This window comes from Misgurnus anguillicaudatus, unplaced genomic scaffold, assembly GCF_027580225.2.
Source record: "Misgurnus anguillicaudatus unplaced genomic scaffold, ASM2758022v2 HiC_scaffold_33, whole genome shotgun sequence".
NCBI lineage: Eukaryota > Metazoa > Chordata > Actinopteri > Cypriniformes > Cobitidae > Misgurnus > Misgurnus anguillicaudatus.
The window spans coordinates 4,396,196-4,415,985 of NW_027395283.1; the positions used below are offsets into that span (position 1 = coordinate 4,396,196).

The 19,790-nt window shown below is 39.6% G+C and overlaps 2 protein-coding genes across 2 annotated transcripts in view; one reads left to right on the forward strand and one right to left on the reverse strand.

The window, feature by feature from the left end:
- Positions 1-483: 483 nt before the first annotated feature.
- On the reverse strand, positions 484-14,653 carry LOC141363168 (START domain-containing protein 10-like). Its single transcript, XM_073865747.1, has 6 exons — positions 13,926-14,653; positions 6,150-6,297; positions 5,937-6,040; positions 5,421-5,538; positions 937-989; positions 484-835 (listed from the first exon to the last, which is right to left on the reverse strand). Exons 1-6 carry the CDS (start codon positions 14,085-14,087, stop codon positions 608-610), a joined length of 813 nt encoding a protein of 270 aa, XP_073721848.1. The 5' UTR covers positions 14,088-14,653; the 3' UTR covers positions 484-607.
- An 891-nt stretch (positions 14,654-15,544) lies between these two features.
- LOC129438754 (mitochondrial disaggregase) overlaps positions 15,545-19,790 on the forward strand; it is a 36,178-nt gene continuing 31,932 nt past the window's right edge. The window contains exons 1-3 of the mRNA XM_055197654.2: positions 15,545-16,387; positions 17,156-17,207; positions 18,896-18,982. Of these exons, the coding sequence (XP_055053629.2) occupies positions 16,006-16,387; positions 17,156-17,207; positions 18,896-18,982 (521 nt within the window). The 5' untranslated portion in view covers positions 15,545-16,005. The remainder of the gene's footprint in view (positions 16,388-17,155; positions 17,208-18,895; positions 18,983-19,790) is intronic.

A 19,790-nucleotide genomic window follows, 5' to 3' on the forward strand; every position in this document is an offset into this window, starting at 1 on the left:
CAATAACACTCCTCCTGACAGCACAAAAAAACTTTCATAGCAGATGTTTGTGAGCAGAGATCTCATCTCAAACCACATCATCTCAGAAGCAAAACACTTAAACACAAAGCCATTGCAGTTTTGGAGAAACCACTGAGGTATCAAAAGTCTCATTTGTCATTTTCTTCTCTGACAGAAAGTCTAAAATTCTACACAAAATCAAAACTTTAATATTATTTACATTTTAATCACACGCGTTTGGTCATATTTTTCAACTTTCAATGTTCTTGAAATAAACTTGAAATCTTTCTCTTGCTCGTTGCTGGTTTAAAAACACAAGACACCAGAGTTTCAAAACACATTTTGTTTTCTTTATTCATTCATTCCTTTATTCATTAAACCCTAGTGTCATACAACAGATCAACTGATTCCAGCGTGGCCCTCTGTGTGTCTGGAGACAAACTGCATGCTACATAAGATCAGGCCTCAAGCAAGAAACACATCCTTCATTATCAATTTATTATAGTCTGCATAAGAGAATTAAAGACACATGATTAATTGTGCTGATCTGAGCACAGAGTTGATCACATGTGTATCCGTGTTATGAAGGGTTTTAAGTGTGTGCGTGTCAGTTATGTCCCTCTTCATCACTGTGTTCAGCTCGCTCATCTTTACTCTCACTGAGCGAGCTCTCGTCGATGTTCTCCAGGGATTCAGCGTGTTGTATGGAGAGCTCCCGCAGTGGGATGCTGGACAGAGGATTTTGCTCCGGGAACAACCACGGCTTGAATCCTGGACTGTGCTTCTGTTTCCACTCAGGGTACCGAAGACAAGCTTTACTAATCCGCTTCATCGCCTGAAAGACAAGACAGACAAATGTAAACAATGGTGTCTTTATTTAATGTTTTCTGCTGACCTACAGACATATAACAACTAACTAGTGTACGCTTTACTTACTTTGGGTGCCAGTAACTGGGAAGACTTGTTAACAACCCACTTAGGAAGAGAACCTAAAGATAAAGAGAGTTTACATCCGTTTATAAAACCTCACAGCTCTTGCTCACTTTTGATCACAATATCAACAGACTTATCTTTAGTTTACATTCTAACAAATTAAGACTTTGCTTCCAAAACGCAATAAACGCCATTTAAAAAAATTATATAGTTACCCCCAAAATCAGTATTGTATCATGTTATTATTAAAAAGTAAATTCTTAATTTTAAACAAGATCCAATATCCGTGTGTATTTTTTTTCTTTTTTTTCTCCCTTTTTTCCCCAATACGCGCTAAACGCCAGTCCTCCTTCTCTGCAGAATGCAATAAATCCACTTAACCAATCACAGCACACCATTCCACGCATTGTAAACAACAACACTAGTTTTCCTCATCTACTTTGTACTTCACAATCAACAAACAAACAAAAACAAAATAATACTTTTGTTGGTCTGTGATGCAGAAGAAACGTAAGCCATCAAAATCAAATAATTTACGCGACATGCACAAAAAATGTCAGCTGTTGCTCGATCACCCGACAGCATCAAGCTTCTGTCATGCTAACACATTGACCTCAAGGGATCTTATAAAAAACTTTCCATTATTTTACTTTAAAGGATTAGTCAATTTTCTTAAAAGAAAAATCCAGATAATTTACTCACCACCATGTCATCCAAAATGTTTATGTCTTTCTTTGTTCAGTCGAGAAGAAATTATGTTTTTTGAGGAAAACATTGCAGGATTTTTCTCATTTTAGTGGACTTTAATAGACACCAACATTTAATACTTAACTCAACACTTAACAGTTTTTTAACGGAGTTTCAAAGGACTATAAACGATCCCAAACGAGGCATAAGGGTCTTATCTAGCGAAACGATTGTCATTTTTGACAAGAAAAATATCCACTTTTAAAACACAACTTCTCGTCTAGATCCGGTCGTGATGCGCTAGCGTGACCCCACGCAATACCTCATCACGTCAAGAGGTCACAGAGGACGAACGCGAAACTCCGCCCCAGTGTTTACATGTGTTGAGAAAGAGGACCGTCCCTACGTTGTTGTATGTCAACTGATACTAATTAATGTCTTTGTGTCAGTTTATTGTTTACAATGGTCCGCAAATGTGCGTTTTATATATGTAACACATGACCTCCCTACATCACTACGCATTTACGTTAGGTCGCGCTGCACCGGACCTAGACGAAAAGTTGTGGTTTAAAAGAGCATATTTGTCATTTTTATTGTCAAAAATGACAATCGTTTTGCTAGATAAGACCCTTATGCCTCGTTAGGGATCGTTTATAGTCCTTTGAAACTCCGTTGAAAAAAACTGTTAAGTGTTGAGTTAAGTATTAAATGTTGGGCTCTATTAAAGTCCATTAAAATGAGAAAAATCCTGGAATGTTTTCCTCAAAAAACATAATTTTCTTCTCGACTGAACAAAGAAAGACATCAATATTTTGGATGACATGGTGGTGAGTAAATTATCTGGATTTTTCTTTTAAGAAAATTGAATATTCCTTTTAGTCAATGGAAATCGAGCAGGACGTTTTGGCTCATCGCTGTCAAAAAAAGTTCATAGACGACGTCCCAAGGATGACTTAATATGACAAAGTAAGTGTTTTGATTAATGTTTTTTATCAGTGTATACCACAAGTCAACTAAATAAATATAATGTGGCAAAGATAAATCACATTTATATATTTATTCAGTAGATTTATAGCATTTTGAAAAAACAACTTGTCATGGATTTATTGCATTTTGTGGAAAAAATAATCAGTTTTTATAATAAATCTTTGAAAAACAAATGATGTATTTGAATTTTTAATGTTATTATAACTCAAAGATGTTATGTGAAAGTTTGTAACAGAAAATATTGGTTTTCGTCTTGTCACTTTCCTGGTATAGAAACGACACGTTTTTACCATAATTAGTCTAAATGGATTTATTGCGTTTTGGAACCAAACTCTTTAAATATAGTGTAATATGTGAAAAACAGATTTGTATGACATTATAGGTGGCTTGCATTAGTACAAGTCTCATAAATGAGCCAAATCATGTTTAAGGATGTGCACATGCTTCTGTGTGGAGATTTAGGGGATAAAATACATATACAAGGTGCAATTTGCTGGGGGTGTTTAATGATCATCAAATGGCCTAAAATAAAGATTATTTAATATAAGTAAAAACGCTGCCACACAATAGTGCAAACAACAGTAAAATCATGAATGGAGTATTACTGTCACGGCTTCAGCTCCTGTGACAATAGGCGACAGTTCATCTAGGTTATGCCATGATCCTTTATTAATACTTCCCCCGATTTTCCAAATGTCGCCAAACACCAATAGTCTATTTTAGTGTGAAAACAACTAAACAATTAAAGAAAAGGATTCCAAGCAGCATATCATTGTTTTTTACAGGACTGTCACAAAATAAACCTATTATAAGAAATATTACCATTGAGAATGAGACAGCAGAAACTACTGTCGTTACAATCAAGAGGAACTCGCATGATGACACAGGAAAGCAAAAAAAGAGGTCAAAAGTCCAGCATCAAACAGATGAACATAAAACAGAAATTATTTTCTCAGTCTGACGTCTTGTCTAAGTAGGCATATATAACCTATTTATGTTATATTGAGAGTACGTTTTGCAACAAATGTTTTGTGCATGTCTGAGAAGGAATGCATGCTCGCATGTACAGTTCAGGTCCTGTAATTGTTTTATTAAGTTTCTGTAATGGAGGCCAGCTAGTCAGTGAGAGCTGTATAGTAAAAGTAAATCTCACTCCCCAACCTCAGAAAGTGCTCGTGACAGACGTTAAGCCCAAGTTATAGTCGTGCATAAGGTCTACGCCGCAGGTTATGTGTACCCTGACGTGCACCTCGCCAAAATGTTAACAGCGCGTCAGTAGGCTTTATGCCCAGCTGCACTACTTCCTGAACTTCAGCCAGCTCCTTGTTTCCTGTCTGCCATTATTGGACAAACTGATTAATCCAGGTGTGCCTGATTATTATTGTTGTGACTACTGAGGTCAGACACACCTGGATTAATCAGTTTGTCCAATAATGGCAGACAGGAAACAAGGAGCTGGCTGAAGTTCAGGAAGTAGTGCAGCTGGGCATAAAGCCTGTTCTACGTGGACCGCAAGCGCTGTGATTGGTCCGCTGTGATTGCATCATAGTATATTTCCGTTTGCAATGGTGAGAACAAAGATAGGCCAAGTTGAGGAGTTATTCAACTCAAACGGCAAAAAAAAAGGCCAAACTGCAGCTTCTTTTGTGGTTGAGCTGCTACTTTGTTAACACACGTGGATACTACCTAGCAGCGGTCTACATGTGTGTTTGCATGCCGATGTGGACAACGTCGCGCAGCCTACTACATTGCTGCGGCTACATCGTAGGACGTACACGCAACTATAATTGGCACTTTTCCATTGCATAGTACCCCATGGTTTGGTTTGGGTCAGGTCGAGTCACCTCACCTCGATTTGGTTAGCATTCCATCGAGTTTATTACCACTTCTAGTGCCTACTGCTGTGACATCATACAAATGAGAGCGCCGTTGTACATTCCCATACATTTATTCATTTCTCAATCCGCCAAACTGCAAGTCTGGAAAAAAACTGCTATGGTGTTTCTGATTCTCAACCTATGGATGTTTTTCATCGCTAAAAGGGAGTTTGGGAACTTATAGCAGAGCACAGATGACAACAGGTTTACTTGAGACAGCGCAAGCTAGCATGAAGGTAAAGCTAATCTCTTACACTACATATCGATGACGCTGGTAGTTACATTCTCTCAGACCAATCAGTGATCTACTGTGTTTTACATTACGTTTTTGTATCAGCTTGGGTCGTTTGGAACCCCAACAGAGGTGGTACTAACAAAGTATCGGGTACTACGTACTGCACCCAGTGGAAAAGCTCCCAAAAGTAAGCTGACACGACCCAAACCAAACCGTGGGGTACTATGAAATGGAAAAGCGCCATATAATGAGCCCTTTACACCTCACGGCCTTAAGCATCCTTTAGCTTCCCTAGCGACTCTCATGCCGGACCAGAAAAGTTCAAATCCCACTTAGTGCAGGTGCGAGTCGGACCGCTTATATTTCAATACATAATTTATTTAGTTACAAGAAATAGCTTAATACCCTGAATAATCAATAAGCCATCAGATCATCATTTATTTTCATAAAAATATTTGAAAAACATCCCCTCCTCTGATTTTTTCACAAATCACACCCTGTATGTATGTATGCATGTGAGTATGTATGTATGTATGTATGTATGTATGTATGTATGTATGTATGTATGTATGTATGTATGTATGTATGTATGTATGTATGTATGTATGTATGTATGTATAACAATCAATGGAAGTCTACAGAATGACCACAATAATATAGTAAGACAAACGTGTGTATGTGTGTTTGTGTGTATGTTTTACCTCTCGGATCAACCTGTGCCAAGTAAACTAAAACGCAGCTTGTCGGGCTGGTCCGCTGGATCAGGTATCCGGTCTGGATAGAAACAGCTCGCACCAGATCTTTCTTTGGAGGATATTTCTGAGCACACACAATTAAGCAGTTATTCACGAGACACATGATCTACATTATACTGTTAGTGTTTGTGTGTGAGTATTTATTTGTGTGTGTCTCTCAATTTAGTGTTCTCATGTGACTCTAAACAAGCACCTACAGATTCCTTAACTTTGAACACACACACACACACACACACACACACACACACACAATCTGATGCTTTTATCCTAATCTCTCTCTCTGTCTGTACTCTCTTTAAGTGCATCTGTAAAGAATCAAGGCAAAATACTGCTTTCATGCACCCATTTTAAAAACATTAGTCAAGTAAATTAGTAAACATTAATCTACCGTATAATACTACTGACTGCTAAACTACCGGCTACAGACGGCTGTCTACCATCATCAACTTGCCGATCACTTACAGCGTGTTTGACAGAGTAGTTCATGATGATGTAGTCATTCCCCATTGGCAGCCATGAGCGCAGTGTGATGACATCACGATTCTTTAGCGGTTTAGGACACTTCCCTTAAAAAAGATAAAGTGTAAACCACTTCAAATCACTGATGTTACTTTATATATGCAAAAACCTAACAACATGACATTTAAGAGAAGTGTGAGATGATGGATTCCTTACAGGAGTAATAGCCCACATCCGCATTAACAGTCAGTTTGCCGATGTCAAATGTCTCAATGACATTGGCGTCCCATTTCCGGCGATACTCGATGTCGTGAAGGACGTCATACATAGTTTCAGCTGGAATGTCCTTACAAAGCATCCGACACTAAGGAAAGAAAGCAAAAAACTACATTACCCACAATTTATCACAGACATTCCCAATCATTCATCAGTCACATAACATAGAAGGTCAATAAAGTAGATCTGATCTTTCTAGAGCAAGGATAAGAACAAATGGAGAGATAGCTGAAGCGAGCGTGAGACAGGCAGAGACCTGGAGCGAGCGTGAGGGGCAGGCAGAGACCTGGAGCGAGCGTGAGGGGCAGGCAGAGACCTGGAGCGAGCGTGAGGGGCAGGCAGAGACCTGGAGCGAGCGTGAGGGGCAGGCAGAGACCTGGAGCGAGCGTGAGGGGCAGGCAGAGACCTGGAGCGAGCGTGAGGGGCAGGCAGAGACCTGGAGCGAGCGTGAGGGGCAGGCAGAGACCTGGAGCGAGCGTGAGGGGCAGGCAGAGACCTGGAGCGAGCGTGAGGGGCAGGCAGAGACCTGGAGCGAGCGTGAGGGGCAGGCAGAGACCTGGAGCGAGCGTGAGGGGCAGGCAGAGACCTGGAGCGAGCGTGAGGGGCAGGCAGAGACCTGGAGCGAGCGTGAGGGGCAGGCAGAGAGCTGGAGCGAGCGAGAGGGGCAGGCAGAGAGCTGGAGCGAGCGTGAGCGGCAGGCAGAGACCTGGAGCGAGCGTGAGGGGCAGGCAGAGACCTGGAGCGAGCGTGAGGGGCAGGCAGAGACCTGGAGCGAGCGTGAGGGGCAGGCAGAGACCTGGAGCGAGCGTGAGGGGCAGGCAGAGACCTGGAGCGAGCGTGAGGGGCAGGCAGAGACCTGGAGCGAGCGTGAGGGGCAGGCAGAGACCTGGAGCGAGCGTGAGGGGCAGGCAGAGACCTGGAGCGAGCGTGAGGGGCAGGCAGAGACCTGGAGCGAGCGTGAGGGGCAGGCAGAGACCTGGAGCGAGCGTGAGGGGCAGGCAGAGACCTGGAGCGAGCGAGAGGGGCAGGCAGAGAGCTGGAGCGAGCGAGAGGGGCAGGCAGAGAGCTGGAGCGAGCGTGAGCGGCAGGCAGAGAGCTGGAGCGAGCGCGAGCGGCAGGCAGAGACCTGGAGCGAGCGTGAGCGGCAGGCAGAGACCTGGAGCGAGCGTGAGCGGCAGGCAGAGAGCTGGAGCGAATGAGCGTGAAGCAGACAGACAGCTGGAGCGAATGAGCGTGAAGCAGACAGACAGCTGGAGCAAGCGAGAGGCAGACAGCTCATCAGGTCACATGACAATAACATGAACATCACAGCTGAATGAGCTACAATCTGAATTGGGATATGAATTCTTTAAAGCAGCTGAGGGTGAGATTTTACTGAAGCTCCACTGACAACAAAAAGAGTGCGTGGGTGCACACAGTGTGCACGTGTGTGTGTGTGTGTGTGTGTGTGCGCTCTGGGGAAGCCCAATAGCATTATGGAGAATCTGAAATCTCTAGCCACCCCCACAAGCACTACACTCATACACTACAACAAACAAACACAGCTCCAAAATTAGCCGCACTACTCGAGTCAAACATACGGCAGAGGCTCCCCGCACTGTGGATTATCCAGGGAGACACATAGAGAATGAGAGAGAGACAGAAAAGTGGATGAGAGAGAGAGAGAGAGAGAGAGAGAGAGAGAGAGAGAGAGAGAGAGAGAGAGAGAGAGAGCTGTGTCTATAGGGATGAGGCCATGAAGAACAAACACACAAGAGATAATTGCACCAGGATGACTCATTCAAACACACACGCACACACACACACACACACAACAGTATGTGAGCAGTGGCTGTTACAGTAAGTGTAGCAATGATGATCTTCATAATGTTTGTTTGTGTATACTAAAGTGTTGTGAAACAGACGGCAGGTTTATTCAGTGATATACAGACAGATGTGTGTGTTGCGACGTTTGATGTCACACTGTTGTGTTTCACTGATCAAATATTGTTATGTTGCGTTACATTCTTAAAACAAACGGCGCTATATAGCACTAAAAGTGGTTCACTTGCTCATAATCATAGAGGAACCATTTTAGGTGCCATATAGCACCTGTGCTTTATAGCACTATATATCACACTAAAAATGGTTCAGTTATGATTACAAGCTTTTAGTGCTATTTAGCACAATTTTTTGTTTGTAGTTAAATGATAAACACCAGATACACAACTGTACACTGAATGTTTGTCTATCCTCCTCACATAAGTTTATACATGACGACTATCCAGAGTTAATGGATCTAGTATTAACATTGTGTGTGTGTGTGTGTGTGTGTGTGTGTGTGTGTGTGTGTGTGTGTGTGTGTGTGTGTGTGTGTGTGTGTGTGTGTGTGTGTGTGTGTGTGTGTTCTGTCTGTTGTGAGAGAGTATTTCTAACACTTCAGCACATTGTGGGTTATTGTGATGCACTGCTGTTACCTTACAGAATCATGTGTCAGCAAACACAGGCACTAACACACACACACACACACACACACACGCACGCGCACACACACGCAAGCAAACATACACACGCATGTACAAATACACAGACACACACAGACACACAATGTATGTCTTTATTAACCAGGAAGTGAAATATAAAGTCCTGCTTCACTGAAACTTTATCATCCTGCACAAACACACACACAGACACACACAGACACACACCAAATCAATGAGATTGGTGTTTTTATTCAGAGTTACACATTCACAGCTCTGTTAAACATGAAGGCTAACATCAAATAAAGATGAGTTTATATTAAGTTCCTCTCACAGGTGCTTCAATTCTGTTTTTAAACTCACTCAACTCAACTCTCTTCCTTGTTTAACATCTTTCCTCTTGTGTTGCTGTTCTTATTGTGACGTGATGGAAAACACAAGAAGCTTCTCTCTTTCTCTCTCTCGTCCTTTTCACACAGAGATTACGGAAAACACACAGGATTTGTCCGTGATCATTTTACTTTTGGTTTATTCACACTGCCAATGATTTTCCAGAATCTGTGAGTGCATTAACACACATACTGTACAGATCCCCAAAGACGTGTCATGTTTTAAAAGTCCTGCACTTGGTAGGTTTTTTTCCACAGCGTCTGAAGTTTGATAATCATTCGTGATTTTTCCCTCGAGAAACCAAGCGTATGCTTTTTAGTTTATGACAAGGCATCCTTACTACTGCACGCTTCTTACGGCATTGTTTCTGCCTCTGGTTCACACAGAAAGCCTTCCGTGAATGTGACGGCAATGTTACTAGATCATCTTTACGGGAGAGATCACAGAACATTTACGGGACGTTTGTCAATTTTACGGAAATTTCCTGGGTGCTGTGTGAATGAGGTTCCCCTCTCTCTATTGTGTCTAGTTACAATATTGCCAAAGCATTTAACATAAAACAAATAATAAATGCACAATATCACAATAAGAACAAACACTAAGTTGTTATTAGGATAAGGTGCTACAGTAGGTAAAAAATAAAATAAGAAAAATAATTCAACATTTAAAGAGTTTTAAAGTGACATCATGTTGAACATCAAGAAAAAGATCCTGTATGTGTAGATCAGAGGTGCGCCCGCAATGACCTTTAATTTGGCGGTCATGCCACGTGAGATAAGGAAAAACGTCATTGACGCAGATACTCATAGTACTAATTAAACATAACAGTTCCCTTTGAAAATGAAACTGCATTAGTTATGCATAAACAGAGTGATGTTTGCTTATTTTTTAAATATTATAAATTATAAATTAGGAGGATCAGGGCAACTTTAATTTTAATGTAACACAGCAACATTTACTTTGGACCACAGCCCTCAGTCAGGTTTGATTTTTGGTCCTTCGTAGGAAAATGTTTGGCCACTCATGGTGTACATGGATTGTGTTTCGTAATGATGATGTCACAGAATGTTTTGTTACTAAGGTAGTACTGCTAAGAAATAAATTGGCATCTCTGTCTCTCTCTCTCAGGTGACTGCTGTAAGCACCTGGATAAGCAGTAAACTCTCTGAACTCTCTTTAGCAAAACACATCAGATCATTACATCACTACACAAACCCAACCACTGGATTTTCTTGGTGTGATAAAATAAACCAAGCAAGCAGTTTAAGCTGACAACCGACTCAACTAATAGAGCACTGCGATAACAGCAAAGACAGAGTTCCTACACCTTAGTTAACTTCAAATTCAAGGACATTTCAAGGACTTTCCAGGTCCAATACCCTCAAATTCAAGGACTTAAAGCAACACTATGTAGTTTTTTTGTCTCTAAAATTATTTCAGTGATAGAACAACTTTTAACTGTACAAATTTTACTGTTGCTGCAACCTGAGCAGCCTCCTAGCTGCTACAAGCACACTCTGAAAGTGGCAGTGGAGGGTAGGAAACACAGCCCCGCCCCTCCCCCTGCCTGCAGAAGAGTGTCTGATACCAGGCACTGTTGCGCTTTTCAACCACATGGGGGAGCTGTAAGTCATTTTTACATGGAAACTACATAGTGTTGCTTTAACGTTGGGACACATTTCAAGTGAGAGCAAGCAATATGGATTTTTTTTAGTGCCGATGCCTTTACCGATTTTTGTTTCATCAGCCTTAGCCAATGACCGATACAGCCTGCCGATTTTCTTGAGCCAATATTTGGAGCCCATACTGCTTTTGCTCACTCAATTTACATCATAAAAATGACACAATGATGCCAAATGTTACAGGTCTCAATTTAAAAAAGTAACATGAACTTAAAAAAACTATATTTAACAAATAGTAAAAACAGGTGAGGGTGCTATGGAACCATGAACTGCGCTCTCCACATTGACTAGGAACTATCAGCAAAGGATATTGATTTCTAGCACTTTACTGCTACAAACATATATAGAGATGAGAAATAAAAACCCGCTTTGTCCCGCTATGATCAGCTGTTAGGCCGAGTTTTCGATGTTGTCATGGAAAGGTTAGTTGTTTTTAGTCACATGAACTGCAATCGCTTTAATAATGCCGGAAAAACTATTGGCGAACACAGCAGCCACATATCGGCTGATGCCGATACACATAAAACACGCAAAAATCGGCCCGATATATCGGCTGGCTGATATCACTAAACACAACTATGCTAAATATTTTCGTATGGTTTAAAACATATAAGCGTACAAAACAGTTTAGCATGCGTGTTAAAAAAGTCATCCTACATTACACCATGAATAATATTGAATTTTTCCAGGAAACTTCTTGCACAAAATAGATTCAAGGCCTTTTAATCACCTGTATCTATGCATGTTTATTTTTTTTTTTAAACTTTCCAGGAATTTTTTTCCCACATCCACAAAATTTTAAGTATATCAAACCCTGAAAGAGGTCATAGGTTTGATTCACACATACTGATTAACTGTATAACCTGAATGTCACTTTGAATAAAAGCCTCTGCCAAATGTATAAACATAAATTATGTGAGCTGAACGGTGTTCAATCTGGCCACTCTCTCACTGCTTTATAAACGGTTCTTTGGCAAGTTCAGCTGTGCCTGGATCAGTGCCCAGTGCAAAACTCAACGTGACACTTTAAAGTTTTTCTGCCTCTTGTATGAACACGGGTGTGAGAAGATAAACACACGTTAACATCCTGTTGAATTTCAATGACAGATCAAACAAACTCGTGTGAAATGTGTCAACAGCTGCTGGATAAACCAGATCTTCAGCACACACCCGGATGTGTCCGCTAAACACACACGGAAACGGCTAACAGTACAGCACTTCTGCCTCAAGACTAACTAGTTCTTATTTACTTCACTCATGAAAAGCTAACCGGTCATCATTTGAGTTTGTCGAGGATAAGTGCACCACACCTGCACAGTTGCCAGAAGCATCTGAATTTGGACAAACCTCATACAGTAAAAGCATGGCATAACATCATAGATGTGTTTCTGCAGCTCAACACGCAGAGCACTGAATGAGCAACACACAGGTGGTAGGTTCAAGTCCACACATACTGATCATCAGTGTATACCTTTCAAGTAGGGGTGGGCGATAAACCGGTAGATATGATAAATCGGTAGATATCTGTCAACCACCATTTTTTAGTTCTGCATTTTTGTCGCTTTATTGGCCTTAAATACACTCAAAATTCCTGTCTTTGCAAGTATCCTCATAAACATGACCATTTAGATTTAAGAGAACTGCTTAAAAACAAAACGCATGTGTGACTACACGAGAGGCGTATAAAGCGAATAAATTACATTATTCGCACATAGTTTGACGCTTGAACATTTTGAGTTAACTCGCTTCATTCGCGTGTGAAATTCCCAAATGCCCAAAACGCTCAATCCACGCCACAGGATGTCTACTGCGTCTTTGCACTGACTTAAAATGTAAATCACTCGCACTTAATGCTTCATTTAAAAAAAAATATCACAAATCACGATTATTTTGGTGAACATCATGATCGTTGTATTTTTGTTAAACATCATAAACACTATTATTTCAGTAAAAATCATAGTCAGGATTAGTTTCTAAAAAAAAACAACAATCACGATTATTTGGGTAAACATCATAAAAGCGTTTATTTGGGGAAAATTATAAAATCACAATTATTTTGATTAAAAAAAAACATCACGTTTATTTGTGTGTGAAAACAAAAACAACAATCATGATTATATTGGACAAAAATAACCCCATTTTCATGGTTATTTCAGAGGGAAATCATAAAAGTGGCTATTTTGGTATAACATAATCGCGATAATTTAACACGTTTACTCTGTGGCTTGATCACGATTATTTGGCTGTAAAAAAAAAACACCGCACACACACAAACATTCTCGATCACGGTTATTTTGGTCAATATCACAATTATCTGTGTATCCGTGTTGTCGGGTATTTTTAGTAAAAAAACACTTATCATTTTAAATTACCCCATTTTCACAGTTATTTCAGTGGGAAATCATAAAAGCGGCTATTTTGGCAAAACATTATCGCGATTATTTAACATGGTCACTCTGTGGCTTGATCGCGATTATTTGGTTGTAGAAACACACACACACTAAAAACCTCTAGATCACGGTTATTTTGGTCAATATCATAGTCACAATTATCTACGTAAAAATCATTGTTGGGTATTTTTAGTAATAAAAAACACTCGATTATTTTTGTAATTTATTATTATTATTATTATTATAAATTACCCCATTATCACGGTTATTTTAGTAGGAAATCATAAACGCGGTTATTTCGGCAGAACATAATCGCGATTATTTAACTCGGCAACTCTGTGGCTTTGAAAACATTCATTTATTTAACCGTTTAATTAAATAAATGTTGCAATAGGCTACAGGTGTCAAAGCAGTGGTTTCCTCGAAGTGCCTTACAAACACTCCTGGGTCGATATTTTGATCACAAAATAATTTTTTACCTTTTTGATAAATGTTTAAATCGAAAATCAAAAACGATTAATTGCACAGCCCTTGAGGAGTGTTGACAGTATCACAGAATGACTGACGATATGAACACAAAGTCCAGTGATGCTGAAGTGCAACAGGCTGATGTTAAACTTGAAGTCACTTTAGATAAATGATAATGAGAGGAACATCAAGGTGAATCTCACAGATATGGAGAAACATGCACTGCATGACCTCTACAGATAAAACATCACATTAACCCTTACAGATGTGTGGAACATCAGAAGAACCTCAGAGAGATATCTATACATCACATGTCCATCATCTCACCTTTATCTTGTGTAAACTCTTCTCTTCCTCCAACACTTGGATCCAAACGGTAATGTTGTTCTTGTTGTAGGTGAGACTCCAGCCTTCATCTGACTGACATTCATGTTTAAACCTGCTGAACGCTCGGTCATCCGGTATCAGAACCTCTTCCCCGGACATCATTTACTCCCGGTGCAGAAAACAACAACCGGACCCGAGAGAAAACGAATTCGGTGCGCAGTGATAGCAGAGTTCCGCTGATGTTTGTGAGAGTTGCAGATAACGGAGTCGGTGAAGTTTGATTTCTCCAGCAGCTGACGATCAGCGTCACGTCGCCTAATAATTACTAGCGATGAGGAAAAAGAAGCGCAAAACACAAAAACGCGCATTAAACGCGCGGGCGGTGTCGGGTTGTCTTTACCCTAAACCGAATCTCCGGTATCGGATCCGCAATTCAGATCACATGGGTCTGATGTTCAAACATATGTTCATCATGTAGTGGGTTTTTTTTTCCCCCGCAGGCGTGTGACGCGCAGCGCTCCGGTGCGGAAGCGTGAGTTTAAATGTCCAATTAAACGCGTGCGAGTGTATATAAAGTCATATGTGTCTATCAAATAATTGACGTAAACGTGTTTCCGAGTGAAATGCACAAACAGCTGTTACACACCGTTGCGTGTGTAGGCTATGCGTGTAACTAATGATGATGATGATCAGAGCAGCAGATGCGGGTGTGCGCGCGCGCTCAAACACATTTGACAGACAGCTGAGCTCCGCCCACAGTAATGCACGCGCACAAGGCTGACGTGTTTTTAAGGTTGTTCGAGTTAAATTATGGTCGTTCCTCAATCAAAAGGCTGCAGCTTCAGAGGTCGCATATGCAGCCTGCATACGTCATCAAGCCTGGTTTATTTAAGTTAACTGAGCATTATATTGGAGGTCATAAACATAATATAACAATTTACGATTAACTAAGAATAATAGTCAACTTTATAATTGTCAATATTCTAAAAATAAGACAGTCTTGATGACGTATGCAGCCTACAAATGCGACCGCCGGAAAATGCAGCCACCGACTGGCCATAGGTGTGTTCGACTCATGTTTGACTGCATGTCTCGTTGCAAGAACCGAGATGCGGATGACGTCAAAGTACCGCGAGAGTTATTTGAAATGAGACTTCTCCGTATGATTTCTCAAATCGCTCTCGCGGTACTTTTGACGTCATACTCCTGTCGGTTCTTGCAGTCGAACAAGCCGAATATCTGCCGGTTGCAGACGGGGAGGTCAGACACTTGCTGTTTGCCGTTTTTTGCTTATATTTCGCAGATGAAGTGGATTAGATGTTATATTTGTAAGATAAAAACGTTTGCTTTATATTGAATATGATGTCGATAAAGCCTTCTCTGGCTTCTAATTATAAACATTATCATGAACGTCATAAACAATTATTTATTTTACATTTATTTGAGATGGCGAATTAATTTTTTTTAAAGCATATAAAATAATACTTAAATAAAATGAAACTACAGAAAATATTTAAGAGGGTGTGAGATTATACGTTTGGTTGGTGAGTTTATTCTTTACTTCAGAATACAATGTCTACTATGAACAATAAAATAATTCAATATTATGTTACATTTCAATGTTGAAATGAATTAAAAATGCAAAAGCCTATGTATAATTTACTGTTAGCTGACTGCACAGATGTAAAATGTTGCTCATATATTTTGCGACTCCAGACGCCCCCTGGCAGATGATAGGAAAATTGATGGAGATTAATGTAATTGACGATTATTATTATTTTTCATATAATTATCATGGTTCCGTTGCAAAAATATTTAGTATACAATTTTAGTATTTTAGAGCATGGTACTGGTCAGAAAATGAACGCACTACAGTGGAGTTATATTAATAAACTACATTTCCCATGATTCAAAGTTGATGACATCACATGTTTTTCCGTTTACCGGACACACGTTTCTGAGCTCGTGTGTTCTGATGACATTAGACGCTTTCACAGGCAGCCGGTGATCGTTAAAACACATCGTTGTTTAATCTGACACCCTCTGAACTCTCTGTACGGGGTCAAATCAAACGCTCGCAATGTTTCTGTCCGCAGTACCGACGCGCGTGCTGATACGAAGGTCGCGCAGTCTGTCGCCGTGCCGCGCGCTGCAGACCGGTCGCGGCGAGGCCTCGCGCTTCAGAAACCTTTGCGAGGTCGAACCGAACCGGAGTCCGGTCACGAGCGGACCTCGCGCGTCCAGAAACAGCGTTTTGAGCGAGTGGTCGCACGCGCAGTACCACGAGCTGGCCACCAGGTGGCGCGTGAGTCTGGAGGGTCGCAGGAACAGCTGGGCAACGCTTACCGCCGCGGGGCGTCACAGTGACGGGCATGGGAGCGGGCGTGACGCGTCAACCGCCGCGGGCGTCATTTCAGCGGCCGCCCTCGCGTTCTGTTTAAAGAAAGACAGTGACGGAGGAGGTACAATAAACACACAAACACACATCATATACAGAGCAGGTGGATGTACAGTACACACTTACTGTGAATGCTCACTATCTAGGGAACGTTCAGCTCTTCTCTGTTCAGACACTTAAAGGGATAGTTCACAAAAAAAAAAAGAAAATTCTGACATCATTTGCTCACTCATGTTAATAAAAACCTGTATAATTTTTTTGTTCTGATGAACACAAAGGTATTTTTGTTTGTAACCAAATCGATTATTCCATTCAGTTCAGTAGTATTCTTTTTCCCTACTATGGAAGTGAATGGGGCTCAAAATATCTTCCTTCGTGTTCATCATGATGACAGAAGTTTCATTTTTGGGTGAACTATCCCTTTAAATTTTGACAAGTCGAGGAACCTGCCTTGGCAAAATTAATACATTTCTCTGGCCTAAAATGTTTTAAATATATGCTAAATACATTTTATAGAAAGTAAAGCTTAATTAAATATATTTTTGAATTTGAACATAGATTTTTTTTTACCTTCAAATATCAACATTTATTTCAAAATGTATTTCAAGGGCAAGCGAATACAACCCATATGCCAAGAAATGTATTCTTGGCCAATATGCTAAATAAAAGATTTAGTAAATGTAAGTTTACCAAGTTCCTCGAACATGCTTCTATCAATCAATCAGATTGCAGGATTCGGATTATGGGCTCTTATTTGAGGGGTTAGTTATGGTTAAGGTTTTTTTTTAATGCTGATGTGAAACAGTTTAACATTCAGTGTTTCTCTCTTCAGCTGAAGCTCTTCTAGATGCTGTTAAGTCCGGTAACACACAAGTGGTGATGAGGTGAGATATCTGCTCATGTTTAAATTAAATCTTTTTCATTCCTGAGGTCATGTGACAGCGGTTCAGTAACTGAAATCATTAAATACAGCACACAGTTTCATATATGTTTATATACAGCAAATACAGTTCAGTGTTCAGCGCTTTCATGTTTATCTGTCTGATTTTTAGTGTTTTTTTTTTATTGAGAATAACATGTACAGTGAGTCAGCATAGTATACAAGTGTGTAATACAAACATTACATTCATTTATACAAAGATTCTCTTATAATATTTTCAGTAAGTCAATGATTTTCTTGTTTTAGAGAAAGTTATGAATTTAAACAGTTTTTGCTGAATATTAAATTTTGCCAGCAATATTATTAAATGAACAATGTATTAAAGATCTTTGTTAACATTGTTTTCATAATACATAATAATATCCTTTAATGTAAATTCATATTTGACCTGAACTAATTTAAAAACAAAATCTGCCATTCTAACCCAATAGGTTTGGACAATTTTGCAATCAAAAAACAAATGAGTCAACAACTTTTTATCACTTTTGCATTTTGAAATGAATGATTTAACAGTGTAGATATTATGCAACATTAAAAGTGTACTTCTTTAATTATATTGTTACATTTTAAGTGTATTAACGAAGCATTCTTCCAGTTTATATTATCAATAATAGAATAAAAAAATCCCTCTAGGTATAATTTTATTTAGCTTTTAAAAGGTGGAGTAGATATGTTTGTTATTGCATTTTTTTTATCAATCAACTATATACCCTTTAATGTTAACCTTTGGTTTGTTCATTGCTGTAGAGTTATAATAAATAGGCTATGAATTTTTTTCTAAATTTCTTAAGCTGGATAAGAAAACTGTATTGTTCATAAGTTAAAGCACCGCAATTATCAAACATATTTAAAATATGAATCTTTTCCAAAAAATAAAGTTTTTATTGGTAATAAGTATATTGCCATTATTCCAAATGAGTGAAGTGCGAGGAAAAATGATGTAAGTAGACAATTTTCCGAGTTAAAAGAGCTTTGATATTTAGGTAATTTGAGAAGGAGTTTAGAAATATTGAAGTTACAACTTAAACACAATTCTAAGCCAACTATTTAGTTAAAAAGTGTGTGGAATATAGTTCCGATGGAGTTAGTAAGGATTGATCAAACATGACGTGATTTCAGTGTTTGAGAATGAGATCGATGGGCAGTGACGTCACTCACACTTGCGCTAATGTAATGCTGACGTGTGTCCATTAGGGGGCGTTGTACTGCTTTAAACAGACTTATGGTCAGAATAGTGTGTGAGATAACTTGTGATGTATGTGATGCTTTCCATTATAAACATGTGGAGATGATTGGAGAAAAAACGAGAAGTTTATGTTGTCTCAGAAATGAACTGATGGATGATGTCACACTAAACATCTATCAGTCAGTAAGATAGAGAATAAATTCACACACACATCTGTCTATTACTGAAACCTGTGTGTGTGTGTGTGTGTGTGTGTTTTGGGTTTTTTAAGCCCTAAAGGCAAGTGTGCAGATGGTTGTATATAGTATGTGAGTAACAGCAGATGTGTTAAGTGTTTTAAGTTAGATGTCTGCTGAGGGCGAGTGAGGTTCACAGCTCACTGTTTACTGTAAACACACACACACACACTTTACTTTCTTTCCTCTAACTTTCTGTCTCTCTGTCAGGTTATTGGCAGGGGGGTCGGATCCGAACATTCGACACCGTTTGGGTTGGACGTCTCTGATGGTGGCCGCCATGAACCGTCAGCACAAGTGAGAAACACTCTCTGTGTGTGTGTGTCTGTGTGTGATATAGAAATGCATGAGATTGCATCATTCATAAACATCTTGATATTTTCAGGACATGTCCTGCTGTTCTGTATGTTCTCCATTGAGTGGTTGTTGCCTGTACTGCTTTATATGAAGCACTTCTACGTGTGTGTGTTCATGGTGTGTCTGTGTGAACCCTTTACCCAGAATGCCAAGCCAGAGCTAGTGTGTCAGAGATCTTATAATTGAATTAAATCTCACTAAACACACACATGTGCACATACACAGACGGAGCAGAGACAGAAGGAGGAAGGGGGGTCATGAAATCCAATTTTTGGAGTCAGTGTCACTCCTCGTTTGAAACAAAAGTCATTTCACTGTGTTACCACAAACACACACACACACACACACACACACAGAGCAGTACACCGTCATGCAGATGAGATTTTACAAACAACATTTCATATTTTACACTATGATAAAGGTGTATTTTTAGGCTTTGTCTGGTTATTTTTACCGTAATTCTGCTTATTTTTCTCTCAGATTTTCATTACTGTCACTTTTGTGTTTTTTATAATGCTATAAACCAGCACACATTAAAGAAAGTACAACAAATAGTAGCATCTGCTTACAATTTAATAATGTTTGTTACAGATAAGACTCATCTATTAGACACATTACTGTGTTATATTTCATACTATAAGAAAACTTGTGTTGTCCTTTTTATTTATTTGAACAAAAAATGACACACATGGCATAAAACAAACAATTTTATTTAGAGTGCAATATTAGGAGAAATGTGCAGAATTGA